The 21,298-nt window shown below is 43.2% G+C and overlaps 1 protein-coding gene across 16 annotated transcripts in view; it reads right to left on the bottom strand.

The window, feature by feature from the left end:
- The window catches only part of SPECC1 (sperm antigen with calponin homology and coiled-coil domains 1), a 292,535-nt gene that overhangs the window by 94,469 nt on the left and 176,768 nt on the right, over positions 1–21,298 (bottom strand). For 15 of the 16 annotated variants that reach the window (XR_012130438.1, XM_037012977.2, XM_073234743.1 and 12 more), the window contains 4 exons: positions 18,717–20,293; positions 5,151–5,358; positions 1,962–2,035; positions 1,398–1,576 (listed from right to left, as the gene is read on the bottom strand). Coding sequence is in view for 15 of the 16 variants with exons in the window: in XM_037012977.2 (XP_036868872.2) it covers positions 1,398–1,576; positions 1,962–2,035; positions 5,151–5,358; positions 18,717–20,293 (2,038 nt within the window). In the remaining variant the exon portion in view is untranslated. Of the gene's footprint in view, positions 1–1,370; positions 1,577–1,961; positions 2,036–5,150; positions 5,359–18,716; positions 20,294–21,298 lie in introns of all 16 variants that reach the window. The other variant, XM_037013031.2, reaches the window with a different exon arrangement.

The raw sequence follows: 21,298 nt of genomic DNA, 5'->3' as shown, positions 1-21,298 counted from the left end.
CACCACGGAAACTCAGGACTTGTCTTTTATCATTTATCTTTAAAACAACATGTATGTGAAGCAATGCAAGTTACGATTTGGTTCCTCTTTCAAAGACATAAGATATAAAAGCAAGACAGATGGACAAACTAACAAAAGCAGACATAAATGCAAACCAAAACAACCTCGACAGGGAACATAAAACCTAGTTTCTTCCTCACCTTAAACTCCACATGCTTTGGTGGCCAGAGGGTAGAGGTTTTACTATAAAACAGTAATCTTGATTTTTAAGAGTGGACTTATTAAAATAAGCAACACATCTTATCTTAATCTTTCTCTAGAGGCTGTTTTATATAAAAGTCATAGACAATTGAATGAGGGATTGATTGATACAAGTTTGGTAAGAGAATCAAAATAGAAATCCAAGAAGAAATCTAGTCTTTCCAATGTCATGAAATTCATGGCAATACACGAGACCCAAAGACTCAGAATCTAACCAATGAACAACACTCCCAATCATGGAAAATGTCCCACAATCATTTTCAGGACTTACTAAACTGGATTTTAAAATACAGTATTTCATATTCAAAAGACATCTGAAAATTCAAAATAATTTCCTAATATTCAAGAATCTTAAATTTAAGGACATTTATTCCTGACTGGGGAAAAATAACAGTGCATTCATTCATAAATAATGTTTATTATCTTGTTTGTAAACCACTTAAGTTTTAAGTAATAACTAACCTTGAGCCCACTTGAGGAATACCTTCCTCTGAAACTCTGCTGTTAAGAAGAGCTTTCTAAGAGCTTTCTGGGGCAAGACACTGTGATCTTCTGCCCGAAGAACAGAAGTGGGGAGTCTCCTATCAGCCAGATGTGTGTTTTCCAAATTCATCCTTTTTTAAGGAAGCAGGTTATTTGTAGCCCACAGGTGCTGTCAATAAAGAAGCACCTCCCTGGGCTGGCAGGAATGCATCCTTTACATGGTGGCAACTCCCCTGGGAACAAGGCCAGCCTTTCCCACTGCATTGGAAGGACCCTCACAAGGCGCTGCCACCGCTCAGGCACACTTTGCCACACTGACAAACATTACAGTGCAGAGAGCATCACCAACGCAGCTTCTGTTCTTTCAACCTAGGAGGCACCTAGCTAAAGGATACCTTTCGTCCGTATGCAGGTGACGAGTTTTCTCATCCCCTTAGGCCAGAGAAGGCCAGTGGCCAGGCACTGGACAGAACAGCCCTAGCTATGTTGTGGTGCCAGCAGTGGCAGTGAGCCTAGGGCAGATCACGTTTGGCACAGACAGAAGCACTGCGTCTCTAGACGACAAAGGCCCACACGTGGTGGTTAAGTGAGAAGCCAAGCACTATGTGGGTGTCCCTCAGACTCACGGACGTGCAGCTCTGCTCAGGACCAACCTGCTGTGGCCCTGCATGTCCCCCAGCTCCTTCTGCAGCCTGGCATTCTTCTCCTCTTCCTCCAGCAGCCTCCTCTTCACAGTACGCAGCTCCTGCTGGGCCTCGCACTTAATGTCATTGGCCACCACCACCGCGGTCTGCAGGTCTGCCTGGAATCGCCTCCACTCCTCCGTCTCCTCCTGTAAATGCCAGAGCCCACACCCACATCAGACACCAGCAGGGCCAGCACCTGGCAGAGTCCCCCACGTCCATCACCAAGAAGGACAGGCCGGGCAGGACCTAGGGAGGCATGGCTTTAACAGTACTCATACCAGGAAAAGCCCAGGTGGGAATTACACCTTTGTGGTATCAGAGCTCTCCATCCTGAAACTGAACGGCTGAATTAATTTTACATCCTGCCAATACTAATTTGTGGTTCCAGGGCCCATGCCACAGAAAAGTACTAAGGAGGCAGGCCAGAGAGAGTTATCGGGATATTTTTCAAAGGTTTCCAAACCCAAGACAGGCATATTTTAGTAAAATGATGGAAAGGGTTCCCAGTTCTCTGCTGTAACTACATCTCACCTTTATCTGCTTAGTTAGAGTCTTTAGCTGTCTTTCCAGTTCTGACTTCTGTTCCTCCAGCTTCATCACATTGCCTAGAAATAAACAAGTCAGAGAGGAGCTGGAAAAGATGACTCTTGGTAGAAGGTAAGCTAAGTAGCAAAGCTGCAGAATCTGTAACAGGCTTCAAAATCCATCCATTCTTTCATAAACTCCATTCTGAGCACCTTGGGGCAGAGCACTCCTCCAAGATAGAAATGGGATTATTAGGAAACTAAGTGGTGTTTAGTTAGGTTTACCTGCAGCTGAGCAGCTGCACAACCACAGAGCACAATGGGAAGAGACCCAGAAAGGCGTCACACCACAACACTTATGTTGGCCCCCCCTCCTATGTGCACACAATCATCCTGCGTGTCTTTTACAGCTGTGAGGCAGAGGGCTTCTGTACAACAGAGGATATGACTGGTTACCATCATTTTAGACCTTTTTCTACAGTCCTGGTTCCTAATTGCAGTTGAACCCCAAGAATCACTGGAGAAGCTTTTCAAAAGTACAGGTGCTCAAGCCCCAGACTCTGGTCCATGGCACGGGGCTGTTCAAGGGCAGACAGGATGAGGCCATGTGTATTCAACAGTTCCAGAGGTGACCTGACTCCTTCTCCCTAATTAAGAGTATTCTCAGTACCTCCCTCCCTCTGCCTCCAATTCTCCCCATAGTGCCATCAGGGTCACTTCCACTTAAATCTCATCATGTCTGTTGTGTAGTCAACAGACTTCAGTGCTTCTTCACGCTGCTTCCAGGAGTAGCAGATGCTATCAGGGATATGAATCAGAATGGCCCCACATGGCCAGCTCCTCCCCAGCTGCTCTAAGGATGTGGGGCTTGAGAACTGGTGTCTGGGGTCAGGGCTGCAGAATAAGAGAACACCCTTCCCTTTTTTTTTTGGTTCACTTCTCTCAAGGATTTTATGCGGAGTGACTGGTCTCAGGCTGGGTCTGAATCTCCCAGTGAAAAGCTATCTTGCACCTTAATATCCCTGACAGAAATCAAAAAGCTTCTCAAAAGATGCACCGTGTGAGTCATTTGGATCTTGGCTATATTATGATATGAGCACAGGCAGGGGGCCCTGGCAGCTGCTCTGGATGTTAATTATGCGCTGACTTTCTTGGTGAGTCTACACTGACTTTTAAGGATTGAGGACACCACTGCTAAATTCTCAGCAAAAGTGTATCACTAAAACATAAAGAAAACATTACTGGACTTTTTTGACTTCATCATCTTCATGTGTGGTGCTGTGTTTGGAAACATACACTGACAATGGTGGCTACGTTTTTTGTTGTATTCTCAAGCATGCTATGAGAACAGCCCCGACGACACTGATGCCGAATGCCGATATCCTATACTAAGAAAGACTGGAATGCTGACGCTAACCAGATAATCAAGGTGTAGAACATACAGTCCAATCTCATTACTGTGGTTAGTTACATAAAGTTGCCACACACAACGAATTAGCAAATACTGGACTATTGCTCCTACAGGAAATACAGGGCTAGGTTCCTGTGAGCCTCTGGTCACATTTTCAACAAACGAAATGTTAGTTGTGTTATATAGGCTCATTTGCCAATGTCCTTGTAAAAAACCCCATCCTATCAGTGTAGGAAACCTGCTTGCCCACATAACTCTTTCACTGTATAACATGTAGAAGGTATTTTAAAAATTCTTTTGCAGTCTCCTCTTCTGCAGGACCTACCTTGCCTACGTTTTTAACTTTTCTCATGCTGTGTGGCCTTTTGAACCATGCATGCCAGCCAGCACTAGCTAAGGAAGCTTAACACTTTCCTGAACCTTGGAAACGTGACTGCAAATTTCTTTGGGTTTTGGTTTCACAATAATGCTGTCCACTGTGGTTTTTTTTTTTTTTTAATCAGCCAAAGTCCCATGAATCCAGAAGTTCAGCCACTTTTCCATCTTTTCCACAGCTTCCCCGCACACCACAGATTTTACTTCAGCACTTGCCAGAGCAGACTCACACACAGATGGGTGAACTCCCTTTCTTTCTCTGGGAGTTCCCATCAGCAGGGTGCTCAGTGAACACTGCTGATTCATTAACACTGAATTCGTAGCCTGCAGCACTAACTGATGCCTGAACAAATCATATCTAACACCCGTGTTTTCTCCATAGGGCATGTCACTGCCTTCCTGAACTTAGGAGCACTAGCAGTACTTTAGGACTAGGCCCTGGGCCACTTTAAGCAGTAAAATCACTGACAAAAATGCAAAAAACAAGGCACCAAATGAACTGGGAAAAAAACACTTGTTTACAGTATGGGAGCTAAAACAAGAAGGTGGGACATCACCTTGTTTGACTTGAGCTGTGAAGTCACTTTGGGACAAATTTCTACTGCTCTGCATGTGCCCTGAATGATGTTCAAAGACCCTCAAGCACTGATTTGGGGCTACAAATAAATTTGGCAAGAAGGTGAATTCACAAATATGGATTCCACAAATAATAAGATGGATGGACTACATACACGTGGGGCAATGTTTCAGGCAGCTGACTATGCTATTTTTAGCAACGGCTAGTGTCACTACACACTCCGTGCATTAAGGCAGAACACAGTAGATGTGACCATTTGAGAAGGCTTATTTGGACAAAGCTGGCAATGTTTAGCTGATCCTTTTAGAATGTCTTCCCCTATTCAAAGCAAACAATGAGTTCATAAATAGGCCACATAATGGGGCCTCTTCAGTAACAGAGTGGCCAGCATCTCTACATCACCTGATATCCTACCATCAATGGGACACATGCTGGGACTGTTTCTCCCCCAGACCAGAAGCACCCACTGAATCAGTCCAACCACCTGCCTGCCACCTGTCTTACTACCCATCAGATCCAAAGACTACATGTCAACTCCTGACAACTGTGGTCGGCGGTGTGGCTCTTGCACAGTACACATGACACCATCAAATGTGTTTGCTCTTTTCTACAATCCCTTCCATTCAACATCTTTCCTTCTATAGCCAGTTTTTGACATATTTAAGAGATTAATTATTCTGCCTTTCTTAATTGCCATTCTTCCTAGGAGATCACAGAACACTCAAAAGGATGACATTTCACATACATTTACTCTCCCAGTCACCCGCCACTCCCAGTTTCTTCCGTCCTGCCCACTCCTGATACACATTTCACCAGAGCTGGATTCCACCTACTTTCTAGCTCACTGATGAGCTGATTATTATGTAATTTGACAGCTCGGTGCTGTTCCACCTGATCTTCCAATTCAAATATGGTTTCCTTCATGTCTTTAATCTCTGCATCACTCTCTGACTCCTTCTCCTGAAGTTTTAGGCTGGTTCTGCTCAGCTGTTCAGCTTGATGATCACATATCTCCTTCAAGTAAGAATAATCCTTTTCCACCTAGAAAAAAAGGAAGGTGTCCTGGTCAATTTAACAGGAAAAAGTTCCCCACACATCAGCAACAGGATTATCAATGCAACACCAAAGGAAGCTCTAAGTTTGTGCTGTACCTGGTATCCTTTCTGTATTTTTAGCCTCAGAAACAGACTAGGCTATAATTATTCAGAGAAATATGATTGTATGCATGGCCAAATGGGTGTATTCTGGGCTCCTTCCTAGCAGCGTAAGAAAGCTGCACGTACTTAAACAACTTTTTTCCTGCACCTGGTGGACCAGCACTTCCATTGGAGGCTCCCTCACTGCACCTGAGAGCAGCCGGTGCCTGGGAGCGACTGCCCCACCTCACATCTGCTGCGGAGCAGCGCCCTCTGCTGGTGAGCCAGGACATCACCATGACACCTGACAGATCCCCTAGAATCCAATCTCTGACCATAAAGGACTTGTGGTTTCAAGGACACTCATTTCACCTTTCCAATTTTTAATCATTAAATATTTTAAATACACAGAAAAGCACCAAATGTAACAAGGTAACCATGCACCTAAACTTAATAATGGTTAAATTTTGCCACAGTTGTCAGGAGTTAAATCTTCATACTTTTAACAAGATTTGTTAAAGCCTCAATCTTTCCTCCCATACCAGAGGGTAATACACATTATCACAAAATTGGTGTGGTCCTTTCTTGAGTGATTTTTCACTTTTCCTATATTTGTATGTGCCCATGATGAGAACAGAGTACCATTCTGCAGTATTAAATGTTTTACATAAATGACTGCTATATTATGCTCTTGCAGTGTACTGTATGTACCACATTGCCTTGTACTAAACGGTAACATGCTTTTATCCTCTACTATACTATGCTTATTATGCTTTTGAAGCTTGTTTTTGAGATGTATGCATATTGATAGGCATTGCTCTAGGTCATTACTTTGAATGAGACATCGTATTCTATTGTCCAAATATACTAGATTACTTATTAGAAACTCTGCTTCTTTTCTGTAGTTGTTTATGGTTACAAAATAGCTGTATATCTACCAGGTAATACCAGCTAATAGATTTCTTCTTAGATTTGAAGGGTCTCCATATACAATAAGTTTTTTTCCAATTAAATTTAATGTGTAGCACCTTCTGGCTGTAAGGTCTATGGGGACAAGGACCCTTTCTTCAGGACCTACCCACAGCGTCAGACACACAGGAGGCACATAAGGAATATCAGAAGAATGAATAAACACTGGAAGGCAGTATCTCTATTTTTCAATTGGGAGGTTGTAATAAAGAAGGAAGGAAGGGAAAGGGGGAGGGAATAAGGAGAGAGAATCAGCATGGGAAGAATTAGTGTGTGCTGCTGACATTAAAGTTTACACTGTTCTGTGAAACTTGTGTTCCAATTATAAAGGTGTGTGGGTCTGTACTGCAATATAAACTATATCACTGTAGGTCATGGCCAGAAGTTTGAAAGCTGCTGTGTACATCAAAACGATTGAGGGTACACAGCTGCAACCAGACTGCCAGACTTTAAATCCCAAGTCTACCAACCAGAGCCCGTATTCCTTAATCTGTCTGCCTCGGTTTCCTCACCTGAACAAGTAAATGAAATAATGCAGCTAAAGAGTTTATCACAGTGCCTGTCACATGGTAAAGACCTCAATAAAATTTATGATTTCTTTCATGCTTACTTTCTATCGTAGTGTATACAAAATTAGATAATAAATATAATACAGGTCCAAGAAAATCACAATACAAGAGAGTAATATCTTATGGTAGCTACTTTAATACAAAGATGATGTTTAAGGACACAACAGGCCCTGCACTCGATACTAGAAAGCTGGTACCTGACAGCATTTGAGGGGCAGCAACCGAAGGCAACTTGTGAGTCTTGCATCCTGGTCAGACCCTGGCTTTCCGCAGAGCTGTCCAGGCTGTCATGCATGTCACAGAACCCTCAGGCTGTGGGTCTCACCTGGAGTCTCAAACATGCACATTACTTGGCTGGGATTAATGTAGGGCGGAAGTAAAACCAGAGAACAAGACCAGGTGACTAGAAGGTTGAGCACTCTGGGAAAGGTCTCTGGGTGCAGGTGAGGTTGCTGACCTCTCAGAGACCCCCAGGGCCCTTTACTGCCTGCGTGGTGGCTCATCACTATCACAGGCACCAAATGGTGAGCTTGGGGGCAGGGAGGGGCACTGTGATGTGTGATGGGGTCTGTTGGGGCTGGTCAACTGATAAATCAGCATACTGTTTCAAGTTACACACATCATTCTTCCTTCTTGATTTTGGAATAATTCTCTCAGGTTTAACAATATATTCCGGACAGTTCTTAAAAACAAACAAACAAAAAACAACCCTTAAGTAACTTCACAACTTCCTGCAGGGGCTGGCTAGGTAATAAGAGGTAGGCAGTTTTATATTCATTTTACAGACTAACAAATGGCAAAGAGGGAGAAACTAAGTCATTTGAAAACAATGACCCCATTTACCAAGTAGCTGAGACCAACACCTTGTTCTGTGACGACAGCTGGAGCTGTAGGCTGCCTGCTGCGCCACCAGCCTTTCAGCCAGCCCGTTCTTTAGTCTAGCTTTTCTAGTTCAAGAGTTACACTATCAGACACCCAGCGATGTGGCTTCCAATATTTCCCTTTAAAAAAATAAACTTTTCATGCAATCCAACCACCTCCCCTCTTAAAAAATCAACTCTCTCTAGAAAGGGGGCCTGCAAAATTGCATTACAGAGAGACTCAAGTGAGTTTCCCAGAGCTGTGATCCTCCCTGGAGAGGGGGCGGGTCACGGCGGTCCTCGAAGCTGTGACAGCCACCAAAGGCAGGTGGCAGCAGGGGCTGCTCAGGACGCTCCCAGGCACAAGGAAAGGCAGGCAGCTGACAGTTTGGGCTAGAACTTGGCAAGGCTTCAACCTTTCCTCTGGCTTCTCAGTCACTGAAACTGAAGAAAAGGTATTGCCACAGATCTGACTCCCAGGCAAACAGACTCTGAGATGGGGATGTGCATGCAAGCAATTCACTAGGTGCTCTGGGGACCCACACCCGTGGGAGAGTGCGGGAGGCAAGGATGGGCAGAGGAGTGAATGAGAGGCAGTCCTCAGCTACTCCCACGGGAGCTCTGCACCTAGGATGCCCCAAATTCAAGCAAGGGCCTGCCCCCTACCCAGTGGATTAGCCAGTGGGTGCAGCAACCTGGGGGGAGGGGGCAACTCTTGGGTAGGTGGCTTTCCTCACTCTAGCTGGGCAGTCAGTGGCCACTACAACCTGGCAGCTGGAGGAAGAAGGACTCCAGTCCCAGGAGGTCCTGGGGGTGCATCCCCACCTACTGCAGGTATCACAGAGCATTCTGTGCTGGCCATGGCAGAGCCACAGACACACTGAGATTCTCCTCTAGGGGAAGCAAATCAGCCAGTTTACCACCGGATGATCTAACTATAATGGATAAATATTATCTACAAGGGCAGAGGATGGTAAACAGAAGTCCAGAATCCTACCTACCATCTTCAATAACATGATTTTCTCTGACATTGCTGAGACAGCTACCTCAGCAAACATGAAGTGCATTAGTAGAACATCCTGGTTATAAACACACCTCACTGCTTCTAAAAACACGAGAGAGTGGAGCGCCCTTAGGTAGGAGAAGAGAGGTGGATCATGGACTCGGAGGCATTTTGGACTTGGGATCTGTCCCAGTGGGCCGGCAGGTCCCGAGGGCAGCCTGGCTTGCAGGCCAGGACATCTCTGCTGCCCCACTATTTGCACATCCAGTTGACAACTGTCCCTCCTCAAGCCTGCTCTGTGTTCTGTGATCTCTTTGTAGTAAACAGCACAACCACATATTCAGTGTCTTGAGCTAGAGGTCTGCCAATGAACTGAACTCCCTTCCTGTGCACCCCCAACTTCAGGTCACCAAACTCCACTGAGCTGACCTTGTCTTTCTAGTCTATGGCCTCCCTGCCCCCCACCCTGTTCAGCCCTTCATCCTTGTGGCCAAAGTAATCTTTCGAAGCTTAAAATATGACCCTGTAACTCCGACTTAAATTTCTTCAGACCAAAAGCACAAGTGACAAAAAAAAAGCGGTACATTGAAACTTGTTTCTCAGAGAACATTATGAATGAGTGAAAAGATAAAGAGAAAATATTTGCGAATCATGTATCTGATAAGAATATAAGAAGAACTCCTGCAACTCAACAATAAGACAAAAATACAACTTTAAAAATGGGCAGAGGATCTAAAATAAATATTTCTCCAGACATACAAAGAGCCAATAAGCACATGAAAAAATGCTCAACATTACTGGTCACTGAGGAAATGCAAGGAAAATTCACAGTGAGACACCATGTCACACCCACAAGGATCTATAATAATTTATTAATGGAAAATAACAATTGTTGGAGAGGATGTGGAGACATTGTGGGACCCTCGTACGCTGCTGGCAGGAATGTAAAATGGTGCAGCCACTTTGGAAAACAGTTTGGCAGTTCTTCAAGAGTTAAATTCATAATTACCATATGACCCAGCAATTTCACTCTGAGGCACATAACCAAGAGACATGAAAACATAATCTACTCCAAAATCTGCATGTGAATTTTCAAGGTAGTATTATTCCTAATAGCCAAAAAGCAGACACAATCCAAATGCCCATCAACTGATGAGTGGATAAGCAAACTGTGGTGTGTCCATACAGTGGAATATTATTCAGCCATGTATAGGAAGGAAATACGGATTCATGCCTTGAGAACATTATGCTCAGGGAGAGAATCCAGGTGCATAAGGCCCACACAGTGTATGATTCCATACAGTTTAGATGAAATGTTCAGAACAGGCAAATCCATAGGGACAGAAGGTAGATGAGAGGCTGCCAGGGGCTGGAGGGAGGGATGCTGGAGCATGACAGGGTATCACGGGTATGCGCTTCTGGGGTGATGAAAATGTTCTAAAAGTGGCTGTGGTAATAGCTGCATTCACTGAATATTCTAAAACTCACTGACTTACACACTTGATGTGAGTAATCTTTCAATAGAGCCATTGTTTTTTTTTTAATCCTTCAGAGAACAGTGTAGCACAGAGAAGACAAGTAGTGACTCTGTGGTCTACACTGATGGACAGTGACTACAATGGATTATGGGGGGGACTTGATAATATGGTGAGTGTAGTAACCACAAGTTTTTCATGTGAAATCTTCATAAAAGTGTATCTCAACGATCCCTTAATAAAAATTTTTTTAAAAATCCTTCAGAGACTGCCTTGAGGCTAAAATTCAGACCACTTGGAGGGTGTCTCCTGCTAACTTCTGGGAACCCATGCATTCCAGACCGGGTTGGAACCAGCCTGCACCACTTCCGTGTGGGCCCAGCTTTCCACCCAGAACTTGCCAGTCTCTTCCAGCAACATTCCCACTGCCCCCATCTCACCAACTCACCTGGCTGACTCCCACTCCCTCAGGATTCAGGTTGTAAATCAAACACAATGGCGCATCCTGAGGATTCAGGGTTTCACTGTCAATTTCTTATTTGTGTTATAATTGAGCAGAATTTTCCTAGTTCATGAGACTTGAAACCTTGCCTTCTTCAAACCAAAAGGCTTTAGCCTTAAGACTACAGTGTGATGGAGTCTTTAGGTCTGTGTTAAATGTTCTCCTATCTTTCTTTGTTTGTATGTAACCAGGAAGCAGTAAAAATCAGTGATTAAGAAGGGTTCTGGGGAATGAAACTGGATCACTGTCTAACCCCATACACAAAAGTAAACTCCAAATGGATCAAAGACCTGAATGTAAGTCATGAAACCATAAAACTCTTAGAAAAAAACATAGGCAAAAATCTCATGGACATAAACATGAGTGACTTCTTCATGAACATATCTCCCCGGGCAAGGGAAACAAAGGCAAAAATGAACAAGTGGGACTATATCAAGCTAAAAAGCTTCTGTACAGCAAAGGACACCATCAATAGAACAAAAAGGCATCCTACAGTATAGGAGAATATATTCGAAAATGACAGATCCGATAAAGGGTTGATATCCAAAATATATAAAGAGCTCACACACCTCAACAAACAAAAAGCAAATAATCCAATTAAAAAATGGGCAGAGGAGCTGAATAGACAGTTCTCTAAAGAAGAAATCCAGATGGCCAACAGGCACATGAAAAGATGCTCCACATCGCTAATCATCAGAGAGATGCAAATTAAAACCACAATGAGATATCATCTCACACCAGTAAGGATGGCTACCATCCAAAAGACAAACAACAACAAATGTTGGCCAGGTTGTGGAGAAGGGGAACCCTCCTACACTGCTGGTAGAAATGTAAATTAGTTCAACCATTGTGGAAAGCAGTATGGAGGTTCCTCAAAATGCTCAAAATAGAAATACCATTTGACCCAGGAATTCCACTTCTAGGAATTTACCCTAAGAATGCAGCACTCCAGTTTGAAAAAGACAGATGCACCCCTATGTTTATCGCTGCACTATTTACAATAGCCAAGATATGGAAGCAACCTAAATGTCCATCAGTAGATGAATGGATAAAGAAGATGTGGTACATATACACAATGGAATATTACTCAGCCATAAGAAAAAAACAGATCCTACCATTCACAACAACATGGATGGAGCTAGAGGGCATTATGCTCAGTGAAATAATCCAGGCAGAGAAAGACAAATACCAAATGATTTCACTCATATGTGGAGTATAAGAACAAAGGAAAACTGAAGGAACAAAACAGCAGCAGAATCACAGAACTCAAGAATGGACTAATAGTTACCAAAGGGAAAGGAACTGGGGAGGATGGGTGGGAAGGGAGGGATAAGGGTGGGGAAAAAGAAAGAGGGCATTACCATTAGCATGTATAGTGTGGGGGCGGGTATGGGGAGGGCTGTGCAACACAGAGAAGACAAGTAGTGATTTTACAGCATCTTACTATGCAGATGGACAGTGACTGTGAAGGGGTATGTGGCGGGGGGACTTGATGAAGGGGGGAGCCTAGTAAACATAATGTTCTTCATGTAATTGTAGATAAATGATACCAAAATAAAAAAAATAAAAATAAAAAAAATGAAAATGAAAAAAAAAAAGATTGTATATCAATGAGACCTTAATAAAATTTAAAAAAAAGATAATGGTTATCTTTGAGGGATATTGACTGGGAGGGAACCTTCTGGAGGTCTGGAATATCCTGTCATGACCCAGGTGGAGGTACACAGAGTGGGTGTACAGAGAGTAAAGATTCACTGAGTTGTGTGTTTATAATGTATGCGCTTTATTATGTACAACTTATACCTTAATACAAATATTTTGAAGAAAAAAAAAAGAGAAGGGTTCTGGGGTAAAACACAACTATGAATCTTGGCCTTCATCAATTAATCAATTATCCTAGTAAATGAATCATCCCTGCCTCAGTTTCCTCAATGGAAAAAAATCAGAAAATGATAGTTATCTACAGCATAAAATTATGATTCAATGAGATTAAGTGACCCAAAAGCTTTGAGAGTGCCGAGTATATATAAAGCACTAAAATTATTAGTTATTATTAAAATATGATAAACTTTAACAGTGATATTATTATAGCAGCCTCTCTCCTAATTCTGTTGCAAGTTTCTCTGACATTTGTTCCTTCAACAAGTGTTTACTAGGTACTTAATATATGAAAGTCACAATATAGTGTAAAAGTATAAATAAATTTGGAATGATTAGCCTGAGTAAAGAATGCATGTTACTCTTCCTGTTGTTTTTACATCTAAGTTGGCCTCTCCACAACTTAGCCCTGTTCTAAACAGATACTGCTGACAGAGTCACACGTCATTCATACTGGCCTTGCTCTGCCAAGGGAGAGGAGAATATGCCGGTCTACTTTATACTTTTGTCATGGGAAAAGGAAAATGGATATGGAGAACCCCAAGAAGAGGGTAAACATCTGTATTTCACTTTCGGAACCTCGAGAAGCTGGGCTTTGAGTGCTCCACAAGCTGTTCCCAAAGATCTCGCCCAGGAAAGGCAGGTGCCAGGCAACCGAGGCCTCGGAGACAAGACCTCCAGTCAAGTACAGAAAGAGAATGGTGCTCAGGCCTAACCTCATGAAAGGTATTAACACATCTCAAAACAAATGTGAGTCCTTCAGAAGGGAAGGAGGTCAGGCCAGGAAACCCAGACAGGGTGAGGCGCCGCTGGGTCCATGGCAGCAGTGTCCCCTCTTGTGAGTTACTGTCACACCTGACCTAGTAAAGCACAAGCAGGCCTACTGCCTTTCCTGGTGAATCCTCCTAAGCTTCAGCTCCAGGCTTCAGGCTCGCACAGGGCTGGGGCCTGAGGAAATCTCCAGAGGCAAGGGCCCACCCTGAAGGCTTCCGGGGAGGAGCCTGCAGGCCTTTCCCCAAACTGCCCTGACATGCACTGTTTACACAGGGTTCTTCCATGCCTTCTTCCCAGCATGACGTCACAGGACTCTGTTTCACCAAGAGAGCTGAGAGATTGCTGTCAGCCAAAGATAAAGGAGAGAATGGGGGAGTGAACTGCAGATCATCGAAACGTCCGTGTTTTCAGCTTAACCTACTTAACCTCAACCAACTCTCCCAACACTTTCTCGGCCACAACTCATATAGGGAAGTGACTCTATGCTGCCCTCAACTCTACCAAACAGGCTTTCCAACACTTCTGAGCCCCTCCAAGGTGCCAACAATAGATGGCTTTCACTCAAGTGACCCAGCTGGCCTACAATGCTATATCCTGTGGAGTCCACAAGACAACAGCCCCACTGACTGATGGCCTCTCTGAAGAACTGACACCATAGCTGAGACGTAAAGCTTAAGACAGGACCAGGCAAGTGAAGAAAGGGGGTTTGGAAGGGCAGGCAAAGACAGAGGCAGGAGCAATATGTGCAGAGGGGGCCCTCTGATGGGGCAAGAACCCAGCACAGGGCCTGGGTGGGAGGAGGTGGAGGGACTGAGGATGGATAGTGAGCGGGGGGGGGGGGGGGGGGGGGGGGGGGAGGCGAGGTGTCTGGTGAGCCGGGGGGTGAGGCATCTGGTGAGCGGGGGAACAGGGGGTCTGGTGAGTGGGAAGCGTTACATTATCTAGGAGGTCCCTGAGCACTCTGTGGAGCCCTACTGGTGCCTATGGCAAACAGTGCTCCTACCTACCTAAAAGCCAGTTCCTCTTTTTTCCCTATGAATCCCAACTTTGGTCAAGAATCAGGCTGTGATCTTGTGGTTTCAAAAAAGGTGGGCTTGGGGAGGCTGTATGACCCAGTTCTGATCCCATCAAAAGGGAAAAAAGGGGGCTCCTGGGAAAAACACTCTCCCCACAGGAATGAGGTATCTGGGGACCTGCCTAGCCTCCTGCCTGTCAAGACAGGGGGCCAAGATGCTGACGATGAGGTGCTCACCTGCACCCTTGGCTGGAGGGCTGAGAATCACGGAACTGCCAGCCACAAACCTTGACTCTATGGAGCCCTAGACCACAGCTATCAACTGCCTACCTCCTGACTTCCGAGAACAGGATGGGAGTGTTGGCTTGGGCCACTGACACAAGGGGTTCTGTTACTTACAGCCCAAGCCACGCCTAGGCATCCTTACAGACCACCTGCTACTTAAGACCACTTGCAGGTTCCAAGATCTCTGCAGTCCTTCAGGGGTCCTATTCTGCGGTCATGGCTCCAGGTGAAGCTGCTTGCCACATCTTTCTCTCTAATTCTGGTTTTGCCACTTGTGGCCAGTGGCTACCCTAGCTGGTCAGGCTTGGAGACCAATGCTGGTCACAATGATTGTTTCACCTCTAGTTTTCCTGACCACTCACAGCAAATGTTCCTTTATCATCTCCTTATTCCTCTGGAAGAAGACACCCACGTTTCTGTAGAAAGAACTAAATTTCTAAGGATATGACATATAAGCTTTCAACTTCAGGGCATAAAAACATTTAAACATTAAAACATAAAAAAAAAACTATTTTCCTATAATATGACTTAGTCATGGGGATGAAAGTACAGCATAGACAATATAGTCAATGATTCTGTTATATCTTTCTTTGTTTTTACAGACAGTAAGTACACTAGTTGGGATGAGGACTTAATAATGTAGGTAACTGTTGAATCACTATGTTGTATACTTGAAACCAATATAATATTGCGTATCAACTATGCTTCAATAGTTAATACTCCCCCCAAAAAAGTATTTTTTTAAAACCTCTGTATTTTAAGTCTTATAAAAATTCTCTAATTTGAAACCAAGATCCCAAATGATTATAATTTGAAAGCCAAAAAATTATAAGTATGGGTTGCATTAAAGTCTGGAGAAGTAATAGTCCCACGTGACACATGCTGCTCGCTCACCAGGGCAGCTACATGGTGGCCTCCAGGAGGTTAAGACCTTGGGACTCCTCAGAAATTACACTCTTCCTCCAAGTTGTACAGCAGTGTGTTATAAATCACACATTAAACTGCCAGCAAAAGGTATATGGTGGGTTCAGAGAAGTGGGGAATAATGGAGATATTAGCAAAGAAAAGAGAGGAAGAAAAAGTTTACAAAGCATTCACATAGTTACTGTAAGTGTCCTGCCAATTGTCTGTCTGTTGTATGAGGAACAGGCCTGCCCCACACCACAAAGAAGTAGGCTTTTCAGAGAGTCTTCCAATAGCATCTGAGTCACTTAAGTAACTTATCTAAATGGGAAATTTTATGTAGACTTACTAAATCTATTAGCTCTTATGATCTTGTGATTTCAAGAAAGTTGGGCTAGGGGAGGGTGTGTGACCCTCAGAGTGGATGAATACAGAACTCAAGCATAAAAGCTGTTCATCACCATACAAACTGCATGGGGATTCCTGCATAGGACAGTCACTCTGACACCTGCTCAAGGCAGTTATATTTGAAATTTCTATGTAAAAATGTAAATCAAAGCAATTGAGAACTGAAGAATCAGTATTTACTCCAGGTATGCAAAGATGACTTAACACTACACTACCTTAGAAAATCTGTTACTACAATCCATCTCAATTGGAACTAAAGGAGAAAAACCATTATGATTACATAAAAACTATGAGTTCAAAGTAGATGTGCAAGATCTATAGTATAAATCTTATATAGGTATTGATCTTACAGATGTATAAGTCCTATAGCAGATGTAGAAAAAAACTAGTCTCCTTTTTTGAAAAACAAGCAAACAAAACACTTAAGCAAAATACTGAAGTAACTCAATAAAAGTATATAGAAAATACCTATAATAGACATCCTTAATGAAAAATGGTCAAAGCACTCCCTTTAGATCAGGAACAATGCCAGGATCCCCCACCATCACACTTCTACTCTATTCTCTGCACAATGGAAAGGGACCTGCCCATGGTCACAGAATTAACTATCAGCCAAGTCAGCAGACCAAGGCTGTCCACCTAGTGGACCAGTGCCTCACACCCCTCACTAGAGTTCTGTCCTAAGTGTCACTGAGTCCCTCCTTTGGCCATGAGTCCCTCAAGTTGTATTATTCGATTTCACGGTTGCTGGTAGATAGACTTAACATTCTGCAGTGGGGCTATAACAGCTATTAATCAGCCTAGGAGGTCTGACTTTTATTTCTCTTACAGTAACAGAAAAGGGCAGGAAGATTAGTACATGTTACAGTTTCACTTTACACAGAAGGCAGCATAAAATCACACTTAGGATCCGCATATGCATACCAGAAACTATGTGACATCATGCCCCACAGACTCTTACTCAAACACTAGCTAGGACTCTTTTCATTCTGTCAAGTATTTGATAATTCTAATCAGCAAGCAGGACATGAAGATACAGAATATGTGAACAAGATAATTAACAGGTTGATTTAAAACATGCGTTTCATACTTTGTATTCTACAGAGAATGCAATTGCTTTTTATCCCAATTAGACCTAGCTTGTTCTAAAATTCTAGATTTTATTGTTTACATTTAGCCAAAGCTATAATAAGGAGCAAATTCATACTCTTTAAATGCTTTCTTTGTCAACCAGGGACAACCTTATATGAACACAGAATTTTACTCAAGAAACTAGGGAGAAACCAAAGAAATATACAAAAGGCAGGATGAAAGAACTAATAAAGATAAAAGCAGAAACAAATTAACCAGAAATAGATTAACAGCAGAATTGATCAACAAATCCAATGGGGCCTTTGTATTCATGGAATGTGGGGTGATATACTCTCTTCTTCTGACTAGAAAGATTAAATATTGCAAGCAAGTACATCTCTGTATGTGTGCCCAATAGTGCACAAAGGGGAGAAAACATCTGAAAGGGCATTTAGCACTAAATGTTAGCAATGTTTTTCTCTAGGTGGGAGATTAAAGTTAATATTTATTTTCTTCTTTATACTTTTTTTCCTAAAGCTTCTATAATACATATTCTGTAATGAATATATAATTTTATGATCAGAAAACAGAAGTTATAGTTTTAAGATGCCAAATTATTTCTCACTGACACATATATTTAATGTAATGCTAATAGAAAGACCAAAGAGATAAATGAGGGACTGAGAAAGAACTTCAACTTCTCTGGGAGATTAAACATTTTACAACAGAGAAATGCAGGGGGACTTACTCCACAGGCATAAAACTTAATGTAAAGTTACCATTGCCAACCTACAGAAATAATCAGATATAAAAATAGTATTTATGATATCAAAAGACCAGAACACAAATGTTCCACAACAGGCAACTAGTGAAGTACATATGAAATATTCATATAACAAAGTACTGTCTAGCCTTGAAAAGCATATTTCAAGGAATAGTTAATGATGAAAATATGCTCAGAAAATATTACATTTTTTAAAAAGTTAGTATGTACACACTGATTCTAAAATCTTTTTTTAACTTGGGGGATACAGATACATACACGACCACATCCTAAAGAAAACACCAAAATAGTGATAATATTATTACTTGCTGGGGAAATTTGGGGTGATGAAAATTTTCTTAATAGCAGCACTGAAGCACATTAATGGATAGATCTGGATAATTCTCACTCATTCTTCAAGACTCAGCTTTTTGCTGCCTCTTCCAAGAAGTCCTCCTGTACTGCCCTCCCTTATCCCACATTATTCTGGGTGTTCCTCCTTGGCACTGATAGGGGCTGTCCTCCAGGATATTCTTTATGTCTGCATCATACTCACTGAGCTGACTCATTATATCCCCACTCTACCTTGAACGGCCTATAGTCAGACACTGGGGTGTTTCAGTTTTGTATTCCCAGTCTGTCTGGAATCTAGCAGATCTTCAAGCTAGAAATGCTAGAACTGTAGCTGAAATTGGTTGAGCAAATGATTCTCTGTGCTCTGTGAATTTAAAGGCCAAGGAGGGAAATAACAAGGCTAAGGAAGTGCTGGCAGACAGCTATCTTCTTACCTTGGCTAGTAGGCTCGAAACATGTTTGGTTTCACCATGTGCCTTTAGCAATTCTTGTCTGAGCTCTGTGCAAGACAGTTGCAGCTGATCTTTCTCAGCGTGGGCTACCTTCAACATTTCTTGAACTTCACCACCCTCTGCCGTCTGCCCCACAGGACTGGTCTCTACAGCTTTTTGCTTCTCATTCTCCAGATGAGCCTTCAAAGACCCATTTTCAATCTTCAGCCCTTCCAAGGTAACTTTGTACTCTTCCAGAGTTTTGGCCATCACACTATTACTATGCCGCTCCAGTTCTAGAAACCCGTTCAGTTTTTCATTTTCTTCTTTGAGGTGTTTAATCATTTCTAAAGCTCCTTGGTTTTCTTCCTCGACCTTCCGAAGGCTACAGGTCAGCTGCTGCTGAATGTTGAGCAGCTTCTCTCGTTCAAAGCGGCCCTGCTCAAGAATTTCTGTGCATTTCTGCTCCAGTTCGAGGAGTTTTCCTTCTTGAGCATTGGGCTCTTCATTCTTAACCCGCTCTTGTAAGAGATTTATCAGCTTCTTGTTTTCTTGACTTAGCTGCTCTGCCCTTTCTCGATGCTGCTGGAAGGAAGTCTCCAAAATAGTCTTCTCATCCACCAGTTTCTCATTTTCATCTGTTAACTCCTGAACCATCTGTTGCTGGTCCGATAACTCCTGTAATGTAGCCTGAAGCTCTTCTGCTGTGCTGTGGTGGTTCTCTTCCATTTTTTGAATCTTCTCCGTAAGGGAAGCCAGGGACAACTCACTCATGTTATTAGGGGAGCTGCCGGTGGTGGAACATTTTGAGCTCTTATAGGGGTTGCTAGCAGAAGACAGGGGGCGGGAAGGGGTGTCTGCTGTGATGTGCTCAAAATCAGAGGCATCTGGTGACAAAGAAGCTTTGGTAACATCGCTACTGGAAGAGCCCGATGTCCGTAACGTATTGTCATGTATGGTTTTTTTATACTCATCGATTTCATCTAACAACTGATTCCCAGTTGGGCTTCCAAAACTTGACTCTTGAGTGGATGTGGGACAGCTGCTGTCTCCAGGGTGGCTTGCTCCGCCTTCTGAGTTTGGTGAATGCTCAAGATAACTCAGTTTCTCCTTCAGGGTCTGGTTTTCCTCCTCGAGATTGGCAAGCTCTTTCTGAAAATTCTTGTTCTTCTCCTCAAGAGCTCTTATCAAAGGTTCTGAGTCACCTGGTGAGACTGATGCTCCGTCTGCTTCCGGGTCTGTGGCATCGGCTCCTTCAGTGTTCACAGTCCTTTTCTCTTTGCACTTCTTTAGTTCACTTCGAAGCCTGTTAATCTCACTGTCTTTTGCTTTGGCTTCTGCCAGAAGCTCCCGAACTTGGGACTCTAGCACAGCCTTTTCCCCACCCTCAGGCTCCTGCCTGGGTCTCGCGGAAGTGGTCCTCAGGTGCTTCGTAGGGGTGGGTGTGGTAGAAGAGGTTGGACTGGACACTGACTTCCTGGGGTTGGAGGGTCCTCGCGGCACAGTTCTGTCTCTTGAGACAGTTACAGAAAGTTCTCGAGGAGCTGGAATGCCTGTCCGTTTGGCTGCTGTCACGGCTCCTAAAGGCAGAAGAAGAAGAAACCAATGAAACAAAGTAGGCATGTCTATAAATGAAATCCAGGTGACTTCAACTCATGTGGCATGGTGAATAGGGTGGCTGTCACCCTTCATCCATTTCCTTCTCCTCCAGATAACCACCAAGGTCTGATGGGTTTCTGTGCCTTCCCCCACAGCCCTATCCTGGGGGGGGGAAGCTGAGCTATCTCACCCCAGCCACAGCTGCTGGTTCAAGGCATAGGCAGAGCCCTCAATTAAGCTCAAGAGAACACAAGAAAAGTTTTCTGGGAGTGCTTCTAAAACAATACTGGACATGAGTCAAGGGCCCTTGTAGGTCTGGGAATGGCTGGCAACCTCTTGGCATCACAAGAGGAAGGAGAGAATATAGAGTAGAAAGAAGGAAACCAAATTCCTAGTAGCACTGTGGAGTTGCTCAATCAACCCACCCTGAAGCTTAGCCTATAGCTAGCTTTCCAATTATACAAACCAGTAAGTACCTTTCATGTAAGTCACCTTGAACTGGGTTTTCTATAACTTGCAACTCACTATATCTGAAATGATTACAGACCAGCAACTAAACAACAGCCTTTGGACAAAATACAAGTTCACTGCAAATTCTACAATAAACACTTTAAAAATTTTAATCATTAATATATTTTGACTGAGCACAGATTTGATTAGGAAATCAGAAGACACAAATAATACCCAAGGAAAAACTAATCTAATCCAACAACATGCAGGTTTTAACAGATGGGAACAGCATGCTCATCTGCATTGGCAGAGGAATGAGAACAAATGGATGCAGACGGATTACATGTCTCTATGGTAGTTCTAAATGTTAACACGATTTTGTGATGTGGAAATGATACAGAGTTGGCAATATTTATATGGAAGACCTAAGGTGAGGAATTCATTTTGATTTTCATCTATACTACATCACAGACAATGTTTAAAATAAATTCTAGGGATGAAAACCCAGACATCAATCTCCTATGATGTACTCTAGA

Source organism: Manis javanica, chromosome 4 (genome assembly GCF_040802235.1).
Source record: "Manis javanica isolate MJ-LG chromosome 4, MJ_LKY, whole genome shotgun sequence".
NCBI lineage: Eukaryota > Metazoa > Chordata > Mammalia > Pholidota > Manidae > Manis > Manis javanica.
The sequence above is the reverse complement of the archived record's forward strand: the minus strand, read 5'-3'. Positions and strand labels throughout refer to the sequence as shown.